Here is a 24,877-nt window from a genome sequence, read left to right as displayed (position 1 = left end):
TTTCCAACTTTAATACAAGTAAAAGGTCAAATGAAAACATTGCTTTAAACGTCTAGGGTTTCCTCTAGGCATAATATTTCCGTTACATAATCTTCTAAATAAGCCCTGGAATCATCGGCCTCGCTGTCTGTCACTGTTATTACTCAGTGTTTGTTTGGCATTTGACTTCCTCTTCATTTTTTTAATTTTCCTTCCCCTCATCTCAGTGGTACTAATATCTTAAAATTTTAAACAAATAAGGATATATAGGTTTTATCATGAAAACAAAACACATTTAAAATTTTTACCATATCAGTTCATCCTCAAATTTTATTTTTAGATTTTTGAGATGTTTTTCCCTCCTATATAGCAAGCTTACTCATTTTAAACTCCAAGAGAAGTTTTTTTTTCCTTTTTTTAGTGCCTTTAAAAAAGGAATGACATGTGTGGATGCTGCAACAGAATGCATGACCAAGCGACAGCGTCAAAGCTTACAAAAGCAAGTGGAGGGGCTAGAAACCCAAAAATCTTGATCATCCCTTAATTCTATGACTATCTACCTTAGTTCTGCCCTAGGATGGATCGATGATAGACTTCATATCAACAATTTAAATGACATCATTCCTATACAATTCTGAAAAAAGCTTATGCCAGCTTCGCCTCTCACTCAGACTGTCTTTGCTTTTTCTCCAATTAGCCATGGATTGATGGCACTTTAATCCTATCTAATAATTTTTTTTTTAGTGCCTTTAAAAAAGGAATGACATGTGTGGATGCTGCAGCAGAATGCATGACCAAGCGACAGCGTCAAAGCTTACAAAAGCAAGTGGAGGGGCTAGAAACCCAAAAATCTTGATCATCCCTTAATTCTATGACTATCTACCTTAGTTCTGCCCTAGGATGGATTGATGATAGACTTTATATAAACAATTTAAATGACATCATTCCTATACAATTCTGAAAAAAGCTTATGCCAGCTTCGCCTCTCACTCAGACTGTCTTTGCTTTTTCTCCAATTAGCCATGGATTGATGGCACTTTAATCCTATCTAATAAGTTTTTTTTTTTAGTGCCTTTAAAAAAGGAATGACATGTGTGGATGCTGCAGCAGAATGCATGACCAAGCGACAGCGTCAAAGCTTACAAAAGCAAGTGGAGGGGCTAGAAACCCAAAAATCTTGATCATCCCTTAATTCTATGACTATCTACCTTAGTTCTGCCCTAGGATGGATCGATGATAGACTTCATATCAACAATTTAAATGACATCATTCCTATACAATTCTGAAAAAAGCTTATGCCAGCTTCGCCTCTCACTCAGACTGTCTTTGCTTTTTCTCCAATTAGCCATGGATTGATGGCAACTTTAATCCTATCTAATAAGTTTTTTTTTTGTTATTTTAGACCTAAAGAGAAGTTTTTTTTTAGTGCCTTTAAAAAAGGAATGACATGTGTGGATGCTGCAACAGAATGCATGACCAAGCGACAGCGTTAAAGCTTACAAAAGCAAGTGGAGGGGCTAGAAACCCAAAAATCTTGATCATCCCTTAATTCTATGACTATCTACCTTAGTTCTGCCCTAGGATGGATTGATGATAGACTTTATATCAACAATTTAAATGACATCATTCCTATATAATTCTGAAAAAAGCTTATGCCAGCTTCGCCTCTCACTCAGACTGTCTTTGCTTTTTCTCCAATTAGCCATGGATTGATGGCAACTTTAATCCTATCTAATAAGTTTTTTTTTGTTATTTTAGACCTAAAGAGAAGTTTTTTTTTTTAGTGCCTTTAAAAAAGGAATGACATGTGTGGATGCTGCAGCAGACTGCATGACCAAGCGACAGCGTCAAAGCTTACAAAAGCAAGTGGAGGGGCTAGAAACCCAAAAATCTTGATCATCCCTTAATTCTATGACTATCTACCTTAGTTCTGCCCTAGGATGGATTGATGATAGACTTTATATCAACAATTTAAATGACATCATTCCTATACAATTCTGAAAAAAGCTTATGCCAGCTTCGCCTCTCACTCAGACTGTCTTTGCTTTTTCTCCAATTAGCCATGGATTGATGGCAACTTTAATCCTATCTAATAAGTTTTTTTTGTTATTTTAGACCTAAAGAGAAGTTTTTTTTAGTGCCTTTAAAAAAGGAATGACATGTGTGGATGCTGCAACAGAATGCATGACCAAGCGACAGCGTCAAAGCTTACAAAAGCAAGTGGAGGGAGCTAGAAATACGTTTGCGTTCCTTTGTGACGATGCTGATTTTCAAAGAGGTAAGTGGTTCCTCATATCCAAAGGGTCTACTGTAATCCAAAAGCTGTCACGTGACGTATTTTTATTATAGGAATATTTATAACAAGCTAAAGGGGATAAAATCACATTTGCTTTTCACTGGGATAATCCTGGTTGTCAGGGAGCTAAATTAGATTCTGGTAACAATAGATATTTAAAAGGTACTATGTGACACTTTTTGTCAAGTTGACACACATAAGAATTTAAATGAGTTTAAACGAATTTTCTTTCTCTCGTGACGATCCTGACTCCCAAATAATTATGTTTATTTCTTTTATTATATTCATTGTACATAGGCCTATTCCCTGTCCCTTGTGGCGATCCTGACTTCCAAATAGGTATGTTAATTTCTTTTGTATTGTTAATTTATTTACTAAAGTAGTTCAGGTTCTGGGAATCAATTCAAAGAATTCTTTTGTGATAAATTATATTAAAGAGGCAGTTATAGGCCTCCCCCTTTTAAAATGAAGCATACTAGTTCAATTGGTCTCATTCCTTCCCTGCTCCTATTCTTATTTGGGTTTCAAAATGAGTTTCTTTTTTTCGAAAATGCATTGATACAGCATAAGTTTTTTTTATAATCTTGATACAGCTTGAACATAAATTCGTGGAAGAATGTGAAGAAGAGATCCAATCGGTGCTTATTTGTCATTTCTCAAAATTCACCTTATCAGATGCTATTTTGACCAAGACATAAAGAAACGGAGGGTGGGGATATCAGTTTAAAAAATAACAAACTAGAGATTGATATTTAATAGTACCGATCACCTGTTTGAAAAAAATATTTAGTTTTCAAAATTTCCTGTGAATTTTTAACTTGATTTTCATTGTTGAAACATTGTTATACAGCTTGAATTTGGAAAATGGGGGCTGAAGGGGTGATTTGTGAAATTTAAGAGATCCCTGGGCCAAATAGTCTGTAATAACAATTTGTCAATAAAGAACAATCATTGCCAGAAGAAATCGAAACTCTAAAAAACAAAGTTTTCATTGCAAAAACATGCACTAACGATATCTTTTAATACTAATTATTTGACATGTATAATTAGTTAATTTAAAATTGCTCCTTAAAAGCTTATATCGTATAAAAATTTTCATAATTTAGAAATAAGGTGAAATATTAAAGGGAAGAGCTAGTGATGCAAATTTTACAGTCTAATTTAAACTTTCCAGGAAGACTATATCAGATGTTTCAAGTTCCTTTACATAAATAAATTTCTTTTTTGTCAATCGAAAATAAGCGGCAACATTAAACTTTAAGATGAACCGAAATGGCCCTGTATGTATGGAGGGATATATTACAGATATATCCCTCCCCTATATTACAGGGGAGGGATATCTCCCCTGTAACAGGGGAGAAATCCCCTGTTTTCGCTAAAGTCTTAGCAGTTATAGTTAGTGGGTAATAACAAGAGTTTTTTTTACTGATTGCTTTTCAAAATTTTTTGAACTGAAAATTTTATTATTTGTAGCAATGGTGCATAATTAAACCCTTTCATTCATTAATTATTGTGAAAAATAACTCATACCCAGAACCCATTGTCCTTGTGTTAAAGTAGTTACGCTTGGAGAATTTGGGATAAAGATAAATAAGATAAAGATAAAATTTAAGATAAAGGTCAAGGGAGGACACCTCCACAAATACAGGTTCATTTCTGTTTGTGTAAAAACTTTTGTCGGTAAAAGCTAAATTTGGTTGTTTGGTAAAAGGGTTAGGCTTCTTCGAACCTAAGTTGGCGCAGCAGTTTATTAACTTTGGCGCCTAAGAGGTATCTAAAAGCGGGGATGACGATGACTGATTTTGGTACTAAAGGAAATAGATGAAGTCATGAAGATGACATGATAGTGACTTTATATAAACAATCATTAATTACTAAGCCGTTATTCTAGTAAAACAAAAGTAATTGGTATACATAGAAGGAAAAGGGGACAAACCACTTTTAGTGTAATATCTCCACACCCCAGCTTCCTTAAGAAACAAAGTCAAAGAATTGAACATTATTTTTTGATATAAAGTATGAATGGCTACTATATCTTATACACAGCGATATAAAATCATGCGTTTTATTTTATTTATTTGTTTTAAAGGGCGTCAAAGTGAGCAATCTGCTCTCCCGACTTTAAATGCCTTTGGACCTCGAAATTAGCAAGCTTCGATTCCAAGGTTTCAAACAGTTCAAGGTAAAGAACTGCAAGTAAGGAGCGACCCGGCTCAATAGTAACTGAAACTCTAAAATCGGAATTTTGGTACCAATAGATACACAAAAAGAATGAATTTTAATGGTGATTTCAAATATATTAAGTACCATCAAGTTTAGTCTTACCCATTAAAAGTTACAAACCTGAGAATATTTGCCTTGTTTTCGAAAAAAGGGGGAAACAAAACAAAAAAAATCATAGAATCTTAATGAAAATCACATCGTCACATTCAGCTTATCAGAGAACCCTACTGTAGAGGTTTCAATCTGCAAAATGTAGAATTTATTTTTTGCAAGAAGAAAGATCACGGATGTGTGATTATTTGTTTTTTCTTCCCAGGGGTGTCCGTATCGACCTAGTTTTCCTAAAATATCGTAAGAGGGTTCATTCGAACGGAAATTCAAAGTTCTGTGCCGTTCTTATGTGACCAAAAAATAAGAGGTCAACTAGGTTCCTCCCATGCTCTTTTTTCCCAATGTCACCTGATCCAACATTTTGAGACTTTGTTCAGCATAGTCAGAAAATTCAATGACTATGTCTTTGAGGATGACTTCATCCTCCACAATCCTCGAGGGAAGGGCTTCGAGGTGTGAACTTTGCCCATTGTTTGCATATAGTATTGGCTATTGGGAACTATACAGACTTTTTAGGTGGGATTTTTTCAGATGGGGGCGGGGGAAAGATAGCTACGTGGGAGGATCTTTCCATTGAGGAATTTTTCATGTGGGAAGGTAATTTTCCATGAGGGGGGCGCGGGATTTCCTAATATTATTTGAAAAAAGACCAGAGGTTAAATAAGAAAAACAAGTTTTTTCGACTGAAAGTAAGGAACAACATTAAAACTTAAGACGAACAGAAATTATTACGTATCTGAGGGGTTTTGCCCCCTCGTCAATACCTCGCTCTTTACGCTAAAGTCTTTTTAGTGCTTTCATAAGAGCTATATACTCTAATTAAATCCTTTGTATTCAGGGGTCATATTTGAAAAATTGGAACAAAATTTGAACTTTAGCGCAATGAGGGGACGAACCCCCCTCATATACGTACAAATTTCTGAGCATTTCTGATCATTAAATCATACAAACTGAATTATAGATTTTGCAATGGTGTGTCATTTGACGTGTTTGACATGCAGCATGATATTTGAGTTTTTCATTTGAATAACATATAAACTCAATATCAAACCAAAATATTTCCATCGTCGCCGTAAATACTAAGCCAGCCAGTAATTCCTCTAATAGAGCCCGCTATTGAATCAACTACAAACAGACCTTTTACTCTCAAAGCTTTCAAACTTAATCACTTTTGTTAATTTGCGCTGTTATTTTCAAAGTATTTTCGAAGTCCTTATCTCAGTAACTACAGCTCGTAGTGCATTAAACTACTAACATGATCCCCCTTCTTTCCTGAAAATTGCTTTTCACTTAACTTAAAGGGCTCTTGAATTTATTTCAGGAGTTCAATATTGAAAGGCGAGATTCCAATAAGGAAAGGAGAAAATTTACTGACACGCACAATAAATATTGATCTACTTACCCATAAAACTATAATGTGGCGTTGGTGTAAAAATTTGGTGTTTGTTTTCCCTCGTTAAAAGCGAAATTTTTAAGTGGCGGGACGGGGGTTCAAGGTGACCTTATGTACTTGTATTGATCCCTAATGAGACATATTTTTGTTTAAAGAAGACGACTGGCAAATAGGCAAAGAATACACCTAAATTACAGCTTCAGAACCAAAGAAACCTTAATCGAAAACAAAATTCGGTTGCATTGATCCTTTATGTTCTATTTTTAATTATATAAAAAAGCAAAATAAATCAGAAATCTTTTTAATAAATGAGCTCAAAATATATTTATTTAAATTAACAAGTAGTTAAAACAAGATAAAACACAATCAGATGCTTATAACTAAATGGTCAATGACAATTTGCCAATATTCAAGGTTATTGGGGTTAGTAGTGCTTCAGCCCTAAAAAAGGGGAAACAATTGCAAAGATTTTCCATTCATTCTTTTTAGTAATGTATCCCCAACCCGTACATCTAAAGCTCAATAGTACAACTGTCATTAAAGTTTACTGTATTTTTTTCCAACATGTAAATAGCAACCCCAAATATTTAAGTCTCGAGCAGTAAAACCGAAAAACAACTTCACAAATATTCCTTTTATTAAGGAATAAAAAAATGTCAATGAAAAGTGAACAGAAATTAATTACAAAAAATGTTTTCCAAAACAAATTTTGAGCTCATTATAGTTAATTTGTTAATAGATAAGTCTATCTATTATCCGCCCATGTATTCGCGTTTCACTTTTCGAGAATTTTAAGCCATTCATGCCATTTTCCATTCATTCTTTTTTGTAAAGTTTCCCCTACCTATACATCTAAAGCTCAATAGTACAACTGTCATTAAAGTTTACTGTATTTTTTTCCAACATGTAAATATCAACCCCAAATATTTAAGTCTCGAGCAGTAAAACCGAAAAACAACTTCACAAATATTCCTTTTATTAAGGAATAAAAAAATGTCAATGAAAAATGAACAGAAATTAATTACAAAAAATGTTTTCCAAAACAAATTTTGAGCTCATTATAGTTAATTTGTTAATAGATAAGTCTATCTATTATCTGCCCATGTATTCGCGTTTCACTTTTCGAGAATTTTAAGCCATTCATGCCATTTTCCATTCATTCTTTTTTGTAAAGTTTCCCCTACCTATACATCTAAAGCTCAATAGTACAACTGTCATTAAAGTTTACTGTATTTTTTTCCAACATGTAAATAGCAACCCCAAATATTTAAGTCTCGAGCAGTAAAACCGAAAAATAACTTCACAAATATTCCTTTTATTAAGGAATAAAAAAATGTCAATGAAAAATGAACAGAAATTAATTACAAAAAATGTTTTCCAAAACAAATTTTGAGCTCATTATAGTTAATTTGTTAATAGATAAGTCTATCTATTATCCGCCCATGTATTCGCGTTTCACTTTTCGAGAATTTTAAGCCATTCATGCCATTTTCCATTCATTCTTTTTTGTAAAGTTTCCCCTACCTATACATCTAAAGCTCAATAGTAGAACTGTTATTAAAGTTTACTGCATTTTTTTTCCAACATGTAAATAGCAACCCCAAATATTTACGTCTCAAGCAGTAAAACCGAAAAACAACTTCGCAAATATTTCTTTTATTAAGCAATGAAAAATGTAATGAACAGAAATAAATTACAAAAAATATTTTCCAAAAAAAGAAGCTTTTCAAAGAAAAGTAAAAAGCTGCACTAAACATAAGACGGGTCGAGTACTAATATTTAGAATCTATTTAAAAGTTTGTCTCTTTTATAGCAACAAAATCGCTCAGACTTCCATGAATGGATGAGATTTTATATTAAACAGTTAATCTACTTTAATAAATTTTTTCAGTAATCTTGGGTATTATGGTTATTTTGTTTCTTTTTTCTTGATGTTATGACAAATAAAAACACATAGCTCAAAATGAAAACTGTTTTCAGCAAATTGCAAACGACGCTCTTTTCTTTAAAAATCTATGGGGGTACTAACCCTACTCCTGTTCGCAGACCAAAGACAAGCACTCTTTCTCTCTTTGTCTCTCTCTCAGTGAGTGAGTGGATACAGACTACTAATAAACAACTAATGACAAAAAAAAATACAAGGATTCACAATTTTTTAAAGTTTTTTTTTTCTAACCAAAAAGCTATAATTTTAAAAGTCGACTTTGGAACACCAAAAAACTGACTTCAGTTGCAATTTCATAGATCTGTTTAGTATATCTAGGCTTTTCGTCAATTAAAGATATGAATCCAAATGGTTCAGTATTCAGTTAAAAAAAAAAACACAGATAAATTTTTTCAGTAATCTTGGGTATTATGGTTATTTTGTTTCTTTTTTCTTGATGTTATGACAAATAAAAACACATAGCTCAAAATGAAAACTGTTTTCAGCAAATTGCAAACGACGCTCTTTTCTTTAAAAATCTATGGGGGTACTAACCCTACTCCTGTTCGCAGACCAAAGACAAGCACTCTTTCTCTCTTTGTCTCTCTCTCAGTGAGTGAGTGGATACAGACTACTAATAAACAACTAATGACAAAAAAAAATACAAGGATTCACAATTTTTTAAAGTTTTTTTTTTCTAACCAAAAAGCTATAATTTTAAAAGTCGACTTTGGAACACCAAAAAACTGACTTCAGTTGCAATTTCATAGATCTGTTTAGTATATCTAGGCTTTTCGTCAATTAAAGATATGAATCCAAATGGTTCAGTATTCAGTTAAAAAAAAAAACACAGATAAATTTTTTCAGTAATCTTGGGTATTATGGTTATTTTGTTTCTTTTTTCTTGATGTTATGACAAATAAAAACACATAGCTCAAAATGAAAACTTTTTTCAGCAAATTGCAAACGACGCTCTTTTCTTTAAAAATCTATGGGGGTACTAACCCTACTCCTGTTCGCAGATATTTCTGCTCATTTACCTTTGACTTGATAATTCATTCTAATCTACATTAGTTGTGGGTCTTATTTTCTCATTGAGTTTGGTTCATTTTAAGTTTCAGTTATTGTTTTAATTTAATTCTGCTTGTCTTTGGTCAATACAGCTATTTACTTTTCCTTGAAAACTTTTTTTTTGGAATAATTTTTTTAATTAATATCATACAATACTGACTTTAGAAGCTTGTTATCACTCATCATCGACCAAGTTTTGGCCGGTATCAGATCCAAGTAGGCAAAATTAGCTGTAGTCAATTTTAATTTTCACAAGTAAATTTTCGCCAGACTGGACTAAGGAGTTACCTTACCGATTGTTACTAGTAATGAGGTATTAACTTAAAATCTGTTCTGGATTTTGAAAATTTCCTCTGTGACTATCATTACATAATTGAAATACGGTTCTGGAAAAATGTGATACTACAGATCGACTGTCCTGAGCAAGAAAAATCTGTACTTGACAAACATATTACCAAACTTTTCAGTATTCCAGTGACATTTGTATTGTAAGAGAGGACGTAGTGAAGGAAAATTACGGTTTGACTTCGGGGAAATTATAACAGGATTTACTCTTTTATACAAAAATATTCAGAAAAAAGCAGCGCAATCACACAAAAATATTCCCCCGAATCCTCTTTGTAAAACTACTTGAAACACCACTTGAAGGGAAAAAATGAGGCGGAAAATTAGAATTTCTATTGGACGTATTTTTGGGTTTATGTGGTCGTTTTCTATCAAATCAAGTATGAAGATTCCGCATCTGGCGTTATAAATCCAGTTTTCTTTAACCCGGTATAAATTTTCTAATTCATGGAACAGGGGGTGGGGAAGTGCAGAAATCTTTTGACGGATTCTTGTGGCTAAAGGATCATTTTGTCTCAAATAAAATACGTATTACCAAATGTGGTATCGAAAAGGAATTTTTTCACTATTCACTTAATTTGTATCTCTGGACCACTGGGATTTTTTGCTTAATTATTCTGATTATTTTTAACATTTTGGTTTAAAATAAAAATTCTGTTCCACTTTCCCCGGTATTTCACCATTTTTTCCTGCGTCTTTCCTCCACTAATATAACTTTGATGCAATTTTGAGACAAGTCTGGCTTGTTATTTCATTGTTTTAAAAGTGTCTTTTTGTTATGCATTTTATGTTTATTTTATTATTTTTATTATCTTTGGTGTCTCGTAGACGATGTCTGGGATTTTTGACGCTTTAAAAAGTCCAGAGGACCCCAAAGTCCAAAGGGGAAGTAATTCCCCTTTTCAAAAATTTTAGTATTTGTATTAATTCAAACAGTATTACCAACATTGAACTTTTTCGTCATAACTTTTAACAGGATTATTGTTTAAGAAAAGTGTCAAGTTTATCATGATCTCCTCAATGAATTTCATGAGGGCTAACATTGCACTGACATCGATGGGGGTAATGATTCTAAATTTGCGCAATTTCATCTTAATATAGAATAAAAGCAGCAGAACTTTTCAATGTACAATATCTTCAAATAGAATAGTTCTTATCAACCATTCCGCCAATGCAACCTTTATAGGATTATGACTATGATACAGTATTGTATTATAATTCAACAATACGTTCTCTACATGTGGAATAACAAATCCGCTAATTTTTCTATACCAATCTTGCTCAAGAAAACTTTCTACAGCCTTAGTAACTTCAACACCTCTCTTTGTCCGCAATGGAGCAGCATATACATAGCGACTAAAGACATTGATTGCAAGTAGCATATGTTTGTAGGGTGTATTGTGACGCCTTTGAATCTCCTCTGGAGTTTAAAAATCTTCTTGCACTATATACAATGGGGAAAGGGCTTTAGTTTTTCGGTAATGATTACTATGAACCCAATGATTTCATTGTAGAGTATAACTTGGTTCATTTTGTAGATACCCTCTTGGAAATACTTTTTCTCCCGTGACTTTAGAAAGTATGATGGGAGAACTTAGACTTCACAAATTCCCATATTTTCACAAAAACGTTCCAAAACTTTAACTATTTTGAACACAAACACGTATTGGGATGTCCTCTACCCTTTTGCGTACTAGCGGTGGGTGCTGATTGTGATATCAACACGTCTTTGCTTTGGTCTCACCACCACTAGTGCCATCAAATCATTTTTTTTCTACTACTAGTATTAACGGTGGGTGTGCTAGTATATTCCAAGATTGATTTAAAATCTTCTTCTTCTGCTTTTAACGTGCTAAAATCCTTTAATTTTCTTACAATTTACTTCTTGGTGATAAGACTTTTAGGAAAGTTAATTGTGTTTAAAAAGTTGTATAGATAATTGTCAAATGATAAAAGTACTTTACGATTTGTGACCGTATCATATATTAAATCAACTAGATTATAACTTAACCCTTGAATTATAATTCCTTTTCCTTTACTATTAACTTGAATGCGTTCACTTTCCATGAGAAATTTTAAAACTATTTTACTTTGTTTATAATATGAGTGTTGCAGTAGGTCTCCAACACTCGAAAGTATTGAATCTTCCTCCTTTGATTGTGCTGTTGTTAACCTTGAACGGATGTTTCCTTTTTTTCAATGACACTTCATTTGACCAGTCTCACATGATAGGGTTTACGTTTGTCCACTCGTCGAAGTGCATCTTGAAGCAAATTAGTTTCTTATCATCGAGAATATTCTTGCAATTAATACATTTACTAAGATTGCCCTCAAGTTCAAGTTCATTTATTTATTAATCACACATACATATATATATATATATATATATATATATATATATATATATATATATATATATATATATATATATATATATATATATATATACATAGGCCCATTGGGAGACAAGCTCGAAAAACTAGGCCTAAACAAAGATACAATAACAACATACACTACAATACAAAGATAAACATGACGGCAAAAATACAATAACACAACAATAATATGAAAGTAGCAGCTAGCCCAGGATCTTTCAATGCTATTGAAGAAATTAAAAATTTCAATATTATTAAATATAAATTAATACTGGAAGATAGCTGAGAGGCCCATAATCACCCAGAGCAACGAATCATACAAATAACTTTGCCTTACTAAAAAGATACTTAATTAAAAACAATCCTGAACTAAATGAAATTTAAGTTTCCTTTTTATTAAATGGGTAGAGGAAAATTTATCAATAAGAGCATTGTGAGCATCCCAGCACCGATCTATTGACACAAACGGAGCGAATTTAGATCTCTCAGTATTGTGCTTGTCAATGTAGATACTCTTTTTTTGTCGAGTGTTATAATTATGTAAATCTTGTGATTGGGAGAACAAACTTTGGTGGAGGTAATATGGCGGTAATTTCTTAATGTTATAATTGATTTTGAAAAGAATTGCTCCAAAAGCAAATTGTTGAGAAGCTGGAAGCATATCTAGATAAGTATATAAAGATGCTGTAGAAGACTTATTTGGAAGCTTAATAGGTGATGGAATAGAAAGTTTAAGGATTCTTAGGGCTTTATTTTGTAAAATCTGTATTGGTTTAATATGGCTTTAGATGTAGATAAATATACTAGAGAAAAATAATTAATACTAGTCTGAATCAGAGCAAAATAAATACTTCGTAAAGCAGAGTAGGGCAAACAAAGCTTCAACCTTCGCATTAATCTTTAAGCGTAGATTTTGAATGTGTGTTTTAAAAGATAAGCTTTCGTCAATCACAAGTCCAAGGTACTTTATCATTTTCACCCGAAATATTTATAATAGATACTTTGAAGAAGTAACTCGGGTAATACGAGGGCAGATATTTGACTTTATTTGACTTTATGAATTATGAAATTAGTTTTTGATACATTCAAAGCAATAAAATTTGAAGAACACCAATCAAGAACATTAGAAAATGCAGTATTCAGTTTTGCCTCCAACTTCTCGTCATTCTTTTCAGAAATTGAAACTGCCGTATCATCAGCAAAATGTGTGTTGAGACACGGGGATGTAAAAGCGCGGTGAAAATCATTTATATAAATTAAAAAAAGCAGAGGACCTAGGACAGTTATTGTATCGAATGCTTTTTAAAATCTAAATATATTGTTGCTGGAATTTCACCTCTATCTAAGAATTCATGAATATATTGGATGAGAGCAACGATAGCATGTTCAGTGTTGTGTCCAGACCGGAAACCAAACTGGGAATTTGTGAAGAAATTAGACGATTTAAGAAAGTCATAAAACCTCTTATAAATTGCCTTCTCAAGTATTTTAGAAAATGCTGACAAAATAGAAATAGGGCGGTAATTTGATGGATTTTCAGGAGAGTCACCTTTGTGAAGCGGAACTATCCGCGCTTCTTTTAAAGCAGATGGGAAAACTCCAGTTTTAACTGAAAATTTTAGAACTAGTCCCGTCAATTCCCGCTGAATTACCTTGGTTTAGATCACACACTATTTTTGTTATTTCAGACCGAGATTTAGGCCCGAGAAAAATTGAATTACTTTGAGGAGATGGAAGGTATGAAGAAAAATGTTTATTACTACGTGAATCAAACTGGTTCTATGACTGATGAAACAATTTTCTCTCCTATTTTAGCAAAATAAGTATTCAAAATATCAGCCACTTTCTCCGATTTATTAGTAGTCGAACCATACTCTAAAATAATAGCTTCAGGAAAATTAGACTTACTTTCTTTTTTTTATAAAAGAATTAATTAAAGACCACGTTTTGTGAGGAGAATTTTGAGCTTCTTCGAAAGACTTTTTATAATACAATTGTTTCGACAAACGTATCAGTGTGGTTAATTTATTTTTGAAAATTCTAAAATTTTTAATATTATAATAAGTTGGATTCTTTAACTGCTTTTTAAATAACTGATTTTTTTTTCTTAACTGATAATTCCAGACGTTATCCATGGCATTATAGGAAATTTTTCTCTGCAAATTTTAATCGTAACAAATGTGCAACTAGAATCATGGCAGCAATTGAAATTTCTTAGAAAATTATCAGTTGCCATATCTGTATCCTCCGTGGATTATTACCTCCTGCCAATTCAATAGTCCAAGGCTTTTATTCAGGTGCTTTAATGTTATTTTATTTATTAACCGTCCTTGACGTTCCTTACTTACAGGTGGTATTTATAAGTAAAAGCTAAATCTGAAACCAGCAGGAAATGATCCGATATATCACTTAATTAAATAAAAAAAACAAGTTTTTTTTAACTGAAAGTAAGGAGCGACATTAAAACTCAAAACGAACAGAAATTACTTCGTATATGAAATAGGCTGCTTCCTCATCAACGCCCCGCTCTTTACGCTAAAGTTTGACTCTTCCTCTCAATTCGTCTTTTTAAAACAGTAAAAAACTTTAGCGTAAAGAGCGGGGCGTTGATGAGGAAGCAGCCTCTTTCATATACGAAGTAATTTCTGTTCGTTTTAAGTTTTAATTTCGCTCCTTACTTTCAGTTAAAAAAACTAGTTTTTTTATTTAATTTCTGAACATTTTTGAATCAATGCATGTTTTGATTTTGGCTCTCCGCAGAGGAATAATTAAAACGAAATTTGCATTTTTTTTTGCTAAATGGCTTTCTCATAATTTTGATTGAATGATTTTGAGAAAAAAAGAGCGGGGGAGGAAGCCTAGTTGCCCTCCGATTTTTTGCTTAATTAAAAATTCAACTAGAACTTTTAATTTTTTACGAATCTTTTTATTAGTAAAAGATTTACGTAACTTATAAATTAGCTTACGTAAAGAACTTTTGTATTCTTATATTTTTATTACATATATGAGGGGGTTCGCCCCCTCGTCAGTACCTCGCTCTTTACACTAAAGCTTAAATTTTGTCCCAGTTCATTAAGAATGACCCCTGAATCACAAAAGCCGTAGAATAAATAGTTGAAATTACTAAAAATACTTTAGCGTAAAGAGCAAGGTATTAGGAGGAGGTGAGCCCCTCATATGGGTAATAATTTCTGTTTGTTTTAAGTTTTAATGCTGTTCCTTACTTCCAGCTGAAAGAACTTTTTCATATTTATTTTTTCATTGTTTTTTTAAATAATGCTAGTAAATCCTGCGCTCCCTTCATGGAGATTTTCTTCCCCCATGACAAATTATCGATGGAAAGTTCCCCCAGCATATCCCCCTCTTCTCAACCCCTCCCCCCAACCAAAAAAGTCCTCCTGAAAACGTCTCTACACTTCCCAATAGCCATTACTATATGTAAGCACTGGTCAAAGTTTGTAACTTGTTGCCCCTCCCACGGGGACTGTGGGGGAGTAAGTCGTCCCCAAAGACATAGTTATAAGGTTTGTTTGACTACGTTGAATAAAATGGCTATCTCAGAATTTTGATCCGTTGACTTTGGTAAAATAATTAGCATGGGAGGGGGCCTAGGCGCCCTCCAATTTTTTGGTCACTTAAAAAGGGCACTAGAACTTTTCATTTCCGTTAGAATGAGCCCTCTTGCAACATTCTAGGACAACTGGGTCGATACGATCACACCTGGGGGAAAAAAACAACAAAAAAAAAAACAAATAAACACGCACCCGTGATCTGCCTTCTGGCAAAAAATACAAAATTCCACATTTTTGTAGATAGGAGCTGGAAACCTCTACAGTAGGGTTCTCTGATACGTTGAATCTGATGGTGTGATTTTCGTTAAGATTCTATGACTTCTAGGGGGCGTTTCCCCCTATTTTCTAAAATAACGCAAATTTTCTCAGGCTCGTAACTTTTGATGAGTAAGATTAAACTTGATGAAACTTATATATTTAAAATCAGCATTAAAGTGCAATTCTTTTGATGTAGGTATTGGTATCAAAATTCCATTTTTTAGAGTTTTGGTTACTATTGAGCCGGGTCGCTCCTTACTACAGTTCGTTACCACGAACTGTTTGAAACAGCAAAATTTGCTTGAATTGGTAAAGATGTAAAAATATTATCAATGAGAAAAGCAGAACTAGGTGAAATTCTTGTAGGTATCAGGCAAGTAGGAAGCAGATACGCAGAAAAGCAAGAAGACAATAACTCAACAGAAGATTCATTTGAAGCTTCTAGAAGGTCCGGAATATTGAAATCTCCGGAAAGGATAACATCTTTACTTTGCAAATGGGGCTGATGCGAAAAATCATGGGGCTTAGAGAGGAAAAACTTGAATGGAAAAGAAGGCGGTTGGTATACTACGCAAAAAACATCTCTTTTTTAAAGACTAATTTCATTCACCATTACTTCAAGAAGCATTTCCTCATGAGAACCTTCCAGCTTTGCAATGCGTCGAAAAGAGATTCCTTCTTTAACTAATACTGCTAAACCACCTTGGTGCCTAGTCAATCGGTTTTTAAAAATAAATTGATATCCAGGAAAAACAACCTGAGGAGTCAGGTCTGTAAGAAAAGTCTCACAGAATCCAACGACATGACAAGATAGTTTATGAACTACATCGATAGGATCATCCTGGGAACTAAAAAACCCCTACAATTTAAAGTCCTGAAATTATTGGTAGTAAAAGTGGAAAAAAGCTACCACATGTTTGGAGAAGACGTTTCCTTTTAAAATCTTTTCCTTTCTTTTTGCAAGCCAGGGCAAATAAAATGGAACAATGTTGCTTTGTCTGTTGCTTAGCTATTTCTGGCAATTGAATATTCCCTTCGGTCAAGTTTAAACAAAGTCCAGGTACGTTATTGAAGAATTCTTGGTCAATACTAAATTTGAGTATGGTTTTCCTAAGTGCCGGTTTTGAGCTGCTTAGAACGGAGAATAAATGTCTATTTTCATGTAGCTTCTTCAGTGTCAAAATGAGAACTAATGACCTTTTTTATGTTCGCTGGAAGGTATACGCTAATTTCGTTGTCAAAAATTTCTGCGACGCAGATTCTTGGGTGTTTTCTGGTTGAGATCCAATAGAATGTAACTATAGGGTTTATATGTTGCCTGACTATATGCTGAAAGTAGAAATTTTGGAGCATCGAGATAAATTAATTGTTTATTGAGAGTTTTCGGAGAACTAGAATCACGAAAAACCCTGTAAGTGATATAGTAGGTAGAATGCAAGTCAGATGTTCTCATACATTGGCTTGAAAAAAAAAAGATTGTATAGAACTAGTGTTATGGGAATCTGTTCATTACGTGAGCGGGCAGTAAAAAATTGTAGCATTTTCTGTGATCAATAATCAATAATCATCAATAATCAATCATGGATTTGGTCCCATAATTTTGGACAGATCAAGTCCCAGCATGAATTTTGTGGCTGGTGCAATAGCTTTTATTTTATCTTATGACTTTTGCCAAACACTGTTGCACCAGTAGGTTCCTTCTGTTTTTCTAAAAATATTTTATTGCAATTTTCAATTAATTTTGTTAAAAGTGTTGTTTTGCCCGACATTGGTGGACCACAAAGAAAAGTCTGAAGGGTGTTTTAAATAGATACATATTGTTGCCGTTGCCGTATAACTAGCTGTAAACTGTAGTTGTAAAATGAATAAACAACTTCCCTATCAGTCCTAGTACCATGTTCAAGAACAACAACAAGAATTTAGAAAAATAAATATTCTCTTCTATTTTTACAATAAATACGCAATATATTTTAATCAACACATAAGTATCACAGTTTAAAAACACTTGTTTTATTTCACAATAAATATACAACATCTTTCATCGGTACAATAAAATCACATTTTAAAAAACACTTATTTTCATTTATAAAACATTTTTAATCAACAGAAAAATATCACAAATACACTAAGAAAAAAGTCTTTCCCCCGGTAGGGTGAGGTGACCGCTGCCGGTGGCCGGACAAAGGCTGAATCCCCCCCATCCTGGGATGGAAGTGGGCGTGGTGGCGAAAACAATCTTAAAGAATGTTTTCTTTTATTTTAAAGATATATAAAAATACATTGAAAATAAAATAATTATGCGATGCATACACATGGAACATATTGATAAAAAATCTTCCCACCACCAACCTATTACTAATGATTTTAAGTTAGTTTCTCCAAACCGAGATGTTTTATAAACTCTACACATTTTTTTCGATCTGAACTACGGTAATGCCCATGGGGTAGTACCTTCACACTACCCTCACGTACATAGAATTTGTCCGATATGGCTGATACGGCAGTTTTTTCTACCCTGACTGTGTAATTTTTAAATTTTAAAGAATGAATTGCCATGACTTTAGTTCTTGGAACTAAACTACTTTCCAAACAGTTTCTTTAAACACTCATATCGAAATAATAGTGTGTACACACCCCTTGCAGACTTGATTTATATATTTATTGTGCGTTTATGCACAGTACACTTTCGGACCTGAAATTACACCACAGGATGTCAAGTTGCTTCCTGTCTCAGGTTTTAGCAATAATAATTGATTTGGGGCTTGGTGCATCACTAGCTCCGGATAAATGGAATCATCCCATTTGGTAAGTCCATTCGAGAAGTAATGTACTTACCATTTTACAAATAATAAAATAAATTATCAGCTTTAATTTTTAACAGGGGTGAATCAGTGTCTCCATAACATATTTGACCTTCCCCCTCCCTCGGCCATTGGAGCTTACAAACATTGTAAAAATGACAACATGAGATTCTTAGATTTCTGTAATTGGGTTACCACCAGAAATATTTGTACTTAAATTACATTTTGCTTCCAATGTGAGAGAAACATATTGGAGTCTGCGATACTGAATGATGTGAAGCTGGGATCGGCTATGATTAGAGCCCATTCTTTTGGGCTGGTTACAGCGTTACATCGAATTCCTATCGCGGACAATCTTACACATTTTACCGAAGGCTGAATTTAAAATGAGTTTGTAGATTTCTTTTTCATCCTTTGTTTTCACTTCTGAACATTTACTGACAAAAGTCTCAATAAAGGTTTTATGGTTTATGATCAAATAAGTTATGGCACATAAATGGTATGGCTTTTGATCAAATTCGACGGCTCTATGAATTCTTGTTACCATGAAGCCGTTGGCTACAATCCATCGCAAAGGAACATGAAGACCAACGATATATTGTTTTGGATCAAGGTCAGCGATATTTTTTTTTGAAATTGTCCAGTGCACAACCCCATCATCTACCAATGATAAATAAAATGGACTCAAAAATTCCGCCATCAATAGTCTGTTTATGCATTGAAAAACAAAATAGTTTACCAAGTCATGAAGTTCCAACAGTATTTCACCATCAATTTCAAACAACCATCCCTGCCTTCCATTCCCCTAAACGGTAGTAACGTCGGGGAAATCTCGAGAACAAGGATTGTCAAGCCATTGTTAATTAGTACATGAAAAATAGTAGTGAGATATTGTCGACGGATAAAGGGAATTCACACCTAGAAAAACTGCACCTGACTTTTCACCGGTGCTATGTCCAGCTGGATCAGTTTCTAAGGTACGATCCCCACGGAAAGAATACCCTACCCTCATTAATATCTCTACAAATAGATGCTGATTTACGCGGGTCAATAGACCTATTTTTTACAACTGATTTGTAGAATTAAATCCATCAGCAAATGAGGAGTTGATCCAACCCAAATTCCTGATAGATTTTGTCCGTGTTCATATACAAAATATCCAATAACGTCAATACATCACTTGACAAGTGCATTTTCGAATTATCCTCCACTTTTTACACCCTCACTTTGCCCAAAACGTTATAGCAGATTTGTAGTCGGCAGTGGTGCATTGACGATCGTGAAGATAATCATAAAACGCTTCGATGGGCGGCAATTTTTCCTCACGTAGCCTCGGGATGGAGCTTTATTATTCATACGGGTATATGCCTTTACACGTTATATGTCATATATTTCATCATCTGGAATAACACTGATTAAGGAGGGGGAAAGTATTAAAGTTGTCACTTTCAGTACTTGAATCAACTGACTCAGTGATTTAGGGGAAAAAACTATAGGAACCTAAAAAAGGACTTTATTAAAGCACATATTACCATTATCTATCGTTCTCCATAGAAGATCTAATACTAGCAGCTTTTCAGATGATTTTGGTATTATATTACAAGAACCAACTACCCATGCACCATCTGCAAACTTCACCTTTCTGAAAACGTGCCGTCGCTGTTAAAATGAATTTTGAATCATAATTGAAATTGTGAATTTGAACAGGCTTTAATCATTATTGTCTACCTTTTAAATTACATGATGTATGAGCCAGTCCACGAAAGTTACTCCTTCTGGATTAAATTGGATTGCTTAAATGGTCATGGTCGCAGACTGATATTCCCTCACTACCCTCAACAATGTTCTTCTTACAAACCCAACACATATGTTAATTTTAATGGCGAAACTGTCCTCGGGTGACAGAGTTATTGGGTGATTAACGTTGCACAACCGTGAATTCGCCTTATTTGCTGTTTTAATAAGTGAAATCATGGTTGTGCGCATACAATTTTCCCCACCCAGTGTCTCAAATACCTCTACCAATAGCATAGTATTATACAAGTCTCTGTGGGCATGGGTGTAAGAGACCGCAATAGGTTTACGTTCTTGAGCACGATTTAAGATTGATGGATCACACACATCGGTGAGTTTGGCTCCGCAGTCTAAGATGATCTTGTCACTCTTTAAGAGTTAATTTTGAAGGTTCTTGAAACGTAACATTGCCTTGTCACTACAAAACTTTTCCACATACCCATGACGTTAACAGTGTCTCATATGATGCTTTAGCTTTAATTCACTAAGAAATTGAGGAAGACTTGTTGGATCATAATAGCATACACCCCAAAAATTTTTCTCTCTCCCAAAACCTGACTAATATCTGCTATTGGATTAAAATGACTAACTGAAACTGGTTCTGAGTAGTCGCATAAAGAAGCAATAACCAGTGCTTCACTGATTCAATGTACGGGGCTCTCACTGGATATAGCATCCCCTTTTTATTACTGTGCTCACTCTTCTAAAATTTTGTACTATATTGTAAAACAGTACAATTTTTAAATGTTCATTATCCCACTAAAAAGTATTTGTCTCCATAAGTGTTACTGGATATTGACCATTTAGACAACTGAAATCTACTTTAGGAAACTCTGCCCCTTCCTATCTCCATTAAGTGTAAATTTGCCCAACTTTGTCTTAGTAGCATTCTCTTTCCGGGGTTTGTGGGCAGCTATAAGAAATGTATACTTGAAACACTGAAGCCATGTACGGAAATAAATTCGTTGTAGACCTTTACATCCCTCTGATCCTGAATTATAATTTAAAACTATAGCACTCTCCAAATCCCGTATCTTCAAACAAAATGTTCTTAAATATACAAATTTTTACATTTAAATTTCCAATAAATAAAACCACTCCCCTCTCATTATAGTTATTCAGTTTTGTGAAAATACTATCTTCCCACTCCATAAGCACACCTTCAAAATTTTCCAAGTGTGAGTGAATTGTTATCATTTCAGTTTGTAAATAGTCAGAATATAAATCACCCGAATTTTCATTTAAATATAACAATTTTTACAATGGATACTTTTATAATGTCTCTCTCTCCCCATTCTCAAATATGTCATTCAAGAAGGGATTGAATCATGCCTATACAGGAGTGTACTCTGCCCATGGGATCTGTGATAATATCCCCCGACATCAGTGTATTAAACAGATCCTGAAACGCAGCCGTACAAACATTATATTTTGCAAGGCAGAGTTTGACAAATAAAATTCTTATAATACAGTGGACGTTGCAGAGCTTTCCCCTATTACACCAATACCACTCTGTCCTGTTTCAATGTCAATGTCTATAAGTAGGTTCAACTCTCGGGTGAAATCTCCAAGTTCACTCAGCATATCTTAGACATTATCTGGACTGAGACGGTCTGCCAAAGAAAAATTATTCTCTGGTACACATCCCTCTTCAAGGTACTTGTCTGAGATTAGGTAATATCCATTGATATACTGAAGGAGTTGCAATCACCTCTCTAGAGTAATCTCCCAAATGTTATGTTTATTCGGCCGAGCTGGCCAGTCGATCCAAAATCATCCTCTGACAAACCCTGCTCTTCGCAGGCATCTGGTTGAACAAAATCGACATCCAAAACCCCGTGGAAATGCACTTGGCTGAGTAAGACTATTATCTGACCTCTCCGTTGAAACATTGAGGGGAGTTTCATTTGCCTCTCCATATACAGCTTCCAATATTTTATTAGTATTGGGACTGAGTTGGTCAAGCCAAGCATCATCATCCCCTGTTATACCCTATTCTTCAACGGTAATTGGTTGAGCTGGGGGAATGTCCATTCATATAGTGAAGGAAGTCAAATTTGCATCTCCTAAACATTCTTTCAAAAATTTGTTAATTCACTCTGGGTCTTAGTCGTTGTTATCAGAGGATATGTCATTAAGGTGATTATTATAAAATACATTATCTCAACTCACCCCTCCAAAAAAATCTTTCAATAGTTTGTCATAAAATTCTAGCTAGTTGTTAATGGAGGATGAGTCCACATGGTAATCATCCTGAAATTTTAGTGGTGGATTCTCCATACCCACAAAAAGGTTGCATGCCCCCTGAGTTGGTGGTGACAACTCTGCTAGACTAACCTAGAATAATAATAGAATTTATTTTCATTATGAAATTAGTAATGTTTTATATAGTCGAAAAACGGAGTATTAACGAGCCATATTTTCGTATCATTTAAAACACGTGCATGTTAAAAAAAATAGTTATTAACACACACAGACACACAGACACACGTGACAGACAGACGTGTGTGTGTGTGTGTGTGTGTGTGTGTGTATGTGTGTGTGTGCGTGTGTCCGTGTGTGTGTGTGTGCGTATGTGTGTGTGTTTTCGTGTTTGTGTCTATGTGTGTATGTGTTCTATTCAATAATTTAGTGATTCATGTGGTAATCTAGTGATTTTTTCAAGAATATAGAGATTTTTTCATTGAGTGGCAACCCTGCACACGGTATTCATGATGCTGGTATAACGATTTTATCACGAATGGTGTGTGTCACATGGTTGATATGATTTTTGGAAGTTAACCTAAACTCATATTTTTCAGTTCTCCTTTCACCACCTATAACCCTTGAAAACCATACCCGTGCCATCAAGTTCAATAGATTAAAATTTAAGATATATAGGTGCAAGACAATAAATATTTAAATGAAGTCCAGATAAATAAATAAAATCACAGTGCGTAACCCGCTTTTGTTTTTATTCAAAAAAGTACTATGAAAGACACAGAAAAGTCGAGTATGCTATTGGTAAACTCTCGAAATCTTATCCTAGTAAGTGATGCATAAGAGTTTATTCAAAATATACCTAATGGATAAAAAAAAGTATTCGGTCCGTTGACAGCACCACATAAGCTCCTTCCCCCTCTCCCAATCTATTTTTTAATGTTAACTTATATATACGATCGCTTTAATTCAACCCTCTTTGAATAAGCATATTTCACTGTTAATTAATATATTTGTATTTTCCTTTTGGTATTATTTTTATTATCTTCCTTTTTACTTTCATCAAAATATCTTTCCATTTGAATGTTTAAACCCAATTAGCTGTCTTCAATTGCCGAGCAAATTATCCCTGTTTAACGTTGGAATACACCTAAGGTATCCAGGCTGACAGAATAGAATATAAAGTTTCGACCCCTTTAACCCCACTTTGCGTGTATTACCGTTTTTCCAGTTCAATTTGTGCATTTATTGGAGCCACATTGGATAAACGAATTTTTTTTTCATTTAAATATGATCTATGAGAAATTTGAATTTTTATATTACTTAAAGGAAAAATAGGTAAGCCATAAATTCTTAATATATCTTAAATTTGAAAATCTGCTGTTTGAAGGATATTTCAAAACTGATACGAATAAATTATAAACAACCAGTATATATTCAAAAATTATGTAACTGAACCACCTCCAAAATTGTTGTTTTTCAAGTTCTGTATGCTAACATTTAACCAGGACAAGTCTCAGGCGTAACTCCTGGACTATAGGCAACCTATAATGTCTAAATAAGCTGTGGTCATCGGAGTATTGGCAAGATTTAATGCCCATATAAGGGTTTATCCCCTGCATCTATTATAGCGATACTACTTATAAGGGCCACTGTTTATTTGGTTTCCTAAATCAGCGAATTCTACTATGATTTTAGATTCCAATGTACTAAGGCCAAGATACTGAAGCACTGGTGTATCTATAGGGACGAAGGGGGCCCACCACCTGAGATTTTTCTGGAGTCCTAATTCTTTGTTTTCTTTTGGTTTTTGACTCTTTCTTTTTAAATAAATTTGTCAATTTGGTCATTATTGGCGCCCTTGTCATAATACACCTTCCCTCTTGAGAATTTACTTATTGCCCTTGTCCCATTGGCTCCCTTCCAAAATTTTGCACTAGATCTGCCCCTGCACCTTAGGGCCTGATTTTAGTGAAAATCTGGAAATAAAAGAAATTGTATTTTCTCTAGAATTAGAAATTTGATATGCCAAGACCTTTAATTAAAACAAGTGTTATATGATGTCTACCGAAATCGACGAAAATCTAAATATAAATTAATTTATTTTGACTAAGGTTGTGAAAGCATGAAAAAGTCGAATAATCATGGAACATAAACAAAATCAGCGGGTGACATGTTCTAATGAAAAACCAATTTAAAATGTTTACAGAGCACTATTTTTAAATGTCGTCAGGTCCTTAGTATGTCCACGGAAAAAGCAATTCTTGTTGCAACAAGATGTTTCCTAGCTTCATGGCTAGTATTATTGGTCTGAAATATAATAGAAAAAATTCTCCCTAGTTACTTGTTGCTCGGATTAGCTCACCGTGGTGGAATTGGCTTTCGAAATGAATAAAAGGATTCAGATGGTTGATTGATTTAAAGCTATTTTGAAGAAGCCAACATAAAACAAAAAAACAGTTCTAGAATCCGGTTCCAAGCAATCTGAGTTTATTCGTTCTAATTTCAGCTGATTCAGAATATTTTTTTTTGTCTC

At 33.9% G+C, this 24,877-nt stretch overlaps 1 protein-coding gene across 2 annotated transcripts in view; it reads left to right on the top strand.

Moving 5' to 3' along the window:
* The window catches only part of LOC136032659 (uncharacterized), a 68,127-nt gene that overhangs the window by 34,124 nt on the left and 9,126 nt on the right, over positions 1 to 24,877 (top strand). For both annotated transcript variants that reach the window (XM_065712945.1, XM_065712946.1), the window contains exon 4: positions 2,118 to 2,257. In XM_065712945.1, the coding sequence (XP_065569017.1) occupies positions 2,118 to 2,257 (140 nt within the window). The remainder of the gene's footprint in view (positions 1 to 2,117; positions 2,258 to 24,877) is intronic.

The sequence above is a fragment of the Artemia franciscana genome, chromosome 11 (assembly GCF_032884065.1).
Source record: "Artemia franciscana chromosome 11, ASM3288406v1, whole genome shotgun sequence".
NCBI lineage: Eukaryota > Metazoa > Arthropoda > Branchiopoda > Anostraca > Artemiidae > Artemia > Artemia franciscana.
The sequence above is the reverse complement of the archived record's forward strand: the minus strand, read 5'-3'. Positions and strand labels throughout refer to the sequence as shown.